General features: G+C 35.3%; 1 protein-coding gene across 3 annotated transcripts; it reads right to left on the reverse strand.

Annotated features, from left to right (window-relative positions):
• Nucleotides 1-1,332: 1,332 nt before the first annotated feature.
• Nucleotides 1,333-2,630, reverse strand: LOC122277611. 3 transcript variants are annotated; one of them, XM_043087686.1, is made up of 3 exons: nt 2,513-2,630; nt 2,251-2,356; nt 1,333-2,007 (listed from the first exon to the last, which is right to left on the reverse strand). In XM_043087686.1, exons 1-3 carry the CDS (start codon nt 2,540-2,542, stop codon nt 1,880-1,882), a joined length of 264 nt encoding a protein of 87 aa, XP_042943620.1. In that variant the 5' UTR covers nt 2,543-2,630; the 3' UTR covers nt 1,333-1,879. The 3 variants fall into 3 exon arrangements, with proteins under 3 accessions (XP_042943620.1, XP_042943621.1, XP_042943618.1); XM_043087687.1 differs by having other exon boundaries at nt 1,333-2,012; XM_043087684.1 differs by having other exon boundaries at nt 1,333-2,055.
• Between the last annotated feature and the right edge of the window lie 1,368 nt (nt 2,631-3,998).

Genomic DNA, 3,998 nt, shown 5'->3' on the forward strand with positions numbered 1-3,998 from the left:
CTAATAATGAAGTTGAGCTCATTGCTCTTTGTTATGGTCTTCAATTTTGTAAGGAATTAGATATTGGAAGAGTGGGGATTGAATTAGATTCGCTGTTAGTGGTTCATTGGTTGCAAAAAGGGCGTTGTGGTATATGGTATCTTGAAGATTATTGGGAAAAGATGCAAGTTATGGTTGCAACCTTGGAGGTTAAGATTTCAACATATATACAGAGAAGGCAATGCAGGAGCAGATTTCTTGGCCCGTTTAGCGTCTGATCAAAAGAATGGTACGTGGAGCTCATACAATGACGTGCCTCACTTGCTTAAAGGGATTTTGAAAGTAGATAAAATTGGTCTTCCGGCTATTCTGGTATAGGTTGGTTTTTTTTTGTGGTTTTTTCATCTTGGTTGTGTTAGTGTTGGTTTTCATGCAGGTTGGTTTTGTTTTTGTTGTCTTGTGTTTTGGTTTGTTGGTCTTGTTTGGTTTTTTTTAGCACTTGGTTTGGGCTAGTTTATAGCGGTTTATTGTATGCCCCCAAGTGTCTTTTTGTTACCATGGTATTCCTCCGCCATAAGTGAGGGTTTTTTTTAATAAACTTGGGATAGGGCTGCTATGTGAGTGGCTACTGGCTCTTTACAAAAAAAAAATAATAATAATAAGAAGAAGAAAAAATGTTTCTCATCCAATATTCATGAAGGATATGTGACTGAACAGTGGAGCATGTCTTAGATGTTTCATATTAGAAATTTCTCGATTATGCAAATAGTTGCTTGAACTATGGCATTGAACTGGAAAATTATACATGGTAATTCTCATTTGATTCTCGAGAAGAAGTTAGAAAATGAGAACCAATTGAAGATGTTTTAGATTAAGCACGTAAAAATGAGGATGTGTAAGTATTACAATTGTGGAAAAGAAGTTCAGTAGATTCATCGAAAACACAACTTTCACAAAAGTCAATAGTATTATTCAAATCAAGTGAACATGGTAAGAAAGTTTTAAGCAATTTAGTGTCTGACCAAGCCTTGCATGGCGCCATACACTATGGGAAAATTTATTTGCCATTAGTGGAGCAAGAAAAATGGCTGAAAGACTTTTGGAGTTGATTGGGTATACACCATCGACCTCTTAAGTATCACCCGATCGATTGTTTTCCAAATCTGTGACTATGAAACTCCTTGGATAGAAGATTTGGAGACCTACGACACATTTTAGTTAGCCTAGCTATTCTTCAACACAAAGTATGAATGTAATTTGAATTCGATTTAGCATGTAGACTCAAAAGATTGACTAGTTTATATCCTTTTTGCAATATTCTAGGTTCACCAGAGCGAAACATGATGGCCATTCTAAAACAAAGAATACTATTGCAAAACATAGTATTACCATTATTGTGCTAATTATTTTGGATGTCCAACAAGTTTAGACATTCTACTATATGCTATACAGTGACAACAAGAAAAAAGAAAAAAAAAATCATCATTTTGGGGGGGGGGGGGATGGCAAGTGATTTGCTAGTAAATTTGCTAATAAAGTCAAGGACAGTACTAGTTGCAAGGTCCTAAACATTAACCTAAACCGAAAATATTACTACTAGTGGACTTAAATATAATTAAAATTAATGTGTGACAAAAAAATAATGATTTGGGTGAGATGGGTGCCTAGTTCCATATGTAATTTGCTAGTGCATACTACAACATATATGGGTATGAGAATATCTTTTGAGTGGTTCCTCTGATGTAGGGCTGAGAACAGCCTCCAATAGTAGTATGCCACGTAGCCCACCCATTAGACTAGGAATGGGACACACCGCACCGAAATAGACATCCCTCACCTCCCTCGAAACCCAATTCCTCCCTCATGTCTGAGCCTCTCTCTCTCTCTCTCTTCAAATCTCTCAACATTGTTTCCATCCCTCTTGCTCGTCTCCCTCTCTCATCCAATTCCTCGCAGATGGAGGCCTTCCCATCTCTTCAAATTCTTCATTGTAGGAGCACCGCTTGCCAGGCAACCATTTAAATGATCCTTCTCTTACCAACATGTAAAAGATATCACAACTCATATCTTCAAAATCTAAGGATGAACATAGACAAGATGATCAATTTTGAATTTGTAGACTGTAGATTTCGTGCAACATGTAGAATATAGTTTTTAACTTTGAAATCAAAACATGCAAAATTTAGTTTTTCACACAACAAAACAATATCAGCCTTGGATCAAAGGTTTTGGGGCAAGATAAAAACAAGGTAATGAGAGTGAGAGAGATACTTGGAATCGTGGTTAATGGAAGCCCAAATTCATTGGTGAAGAAATCTTGAGTAGAATCTTGCACATATTCAGACTCATTCCTACACACCCGTTGTTCTCCAGATACCTTGGCGGGAGAAAATTGAAAATAAACATAAACAATTTGAACAAACCTTGTTAGAAATTTATTCTAAATGATAAAATCATCTTCTTTATCTAGCCGCTGCCATATATAGCCAGAAGGCAAAGGATCGAAAAGGTCTTGGAACCATCCATATTTTACCTGCACTTCTTTATATGAACTATACTCCATAGCCACCACATTGATCTGATATGGGTTCGGTGAGAGAGAGACGAGGGTGAGGGGATGGATTAGGGTATTTTGGAAAAAAATCTGATGTAGTCTATCCTCATAGATTTTTTTCCTACATTACTAATGTGACAGTTGCCTACTGGATGCTGGTTTAACCTTCAAAACAGATGTACCGCTCCAAAGCGGAACTCTATGGGTATGAGTATTGCTGCGCGTGAGGACTACCTATGGAAGAAAGACCTAAAATCCTTTGCCACGCGCGATTACCCCTCGTGGAAGAAAGACCTAAAATCCTTCATCGCAGGGTTGTAAAAAATATGGTGTCACATAAAGTAATTGATGGCAGCAAATAGTCGGATTGTAGACAATTAGTCATAGCCGGATTGGAAAATTAACCTTCTTGCTAATTTTGGACTACAATATAATGCAATTAGTTGGGCTCACCATATAGAGTAGTTTTAAATATTCTAATAAACATTGTATTTAATCAATTTATGACATAATATCTACTTTTTATTATTTGAATGGAAAGTAAATATGAAAAATGACAATAATAAAGTTATTATTCTATTACATATCCTAATAATTAATATCATAATTAAGGTCTTGCACGTACATGTAATTGGCACTCGCCTACTTGAATTTGTAGAAGAACAAAAAGGGATATATCGACTGTTTATTAGTCATAACTGAATCTTGCTATAAGAGATATCACTACAACAAAATAGAGTTTTTGGGACAAGAATTTTCATCCTAAAAAACTACGATTTCACTCCAAAAGAATTTTGGGATGAAAACAAATCATCCTAGTAATATCACTATCCCAAAATATTTTTTGGAACAAAATTGAGCAAAACCATTCGATAGCTTTCAAACAGTAAATTCTTTTTGGAACAATCAAATTTTCAATTGTAAAAGTATGTTTGGACACATTGGATTTAGCAGTCGATCGAAAGCAAATTGTTCAAACGTATTGATATGGAGAAACATTCAATTATTAAATTTAGTGTTCAACCATACACTATGTTTGAATGCATTCTGTTGTGTATTTGAACGTACTAGTACAAGACATTCGAATGTTTGATATAGTCTTTAGGCGTAGGTGTAATGTTCGATGTGGTCAGAAACCATTCGAACAAGAAGTTATGTTCGTACGCCGATTACAAATTACATTCGAATGTTCTCTAAACTCGTTTGAATGGTTAGATTGACTTTATTTACGTACAAACGGTTATTGGGTGTTCGAACAGTACGAATTTATTTTTACCCAATAATGAAAAGCCAATTAATATCTTAAAAAATCTTTTGTTCAATAAACATGAAAAGTAGTCTCATAAGTGGAAACTAAGGCGAGTTAACAATGTGCATGACACCTCTAGTAGTGCCTCGATCTCGACAAGATTGTACGGTTAGCTTTAAAGAAAATTATATTTATCGTAGAAATGAAGGAAATGAA

This window comes from Carya illinoinensis, chromosome 9, assembly GCF_018687715.1.
Source record: "Carya illinoinensis cultivar Pawnee chromosome 9, C.illinoinensisPawnee_v1, whole genome shotgun sequence".
NCBI classification, from domain to species: Eukaryota; Viridiplantae; Streptophyta; class Magnoliopsida; order Fagales; family Juglandaceae; genus Carya; species Carya illinoinensis.

Coding starts and splice junctions, on each gene's coding strand:
- LOC122277611 (XM_043087684.1), bottom strand. CDS start 2,542: ATGGAGTATAGTTCATATAAAGAAGTGCAG. Junction 2,357..2,512: donor GTTCATATAAAGAAGTGCAG/GTAAAATATGGA, acceptor TCTCCCGCCAAG/GTATCTGGAGAACAACGGGT. Junction 2,056..2,250: donor TCCATTAACCACGATTCCAA/GTATCTCTCTCA, acceptor GTTCATCCTTAG/ATTTTGAAGATATGAGTTGT.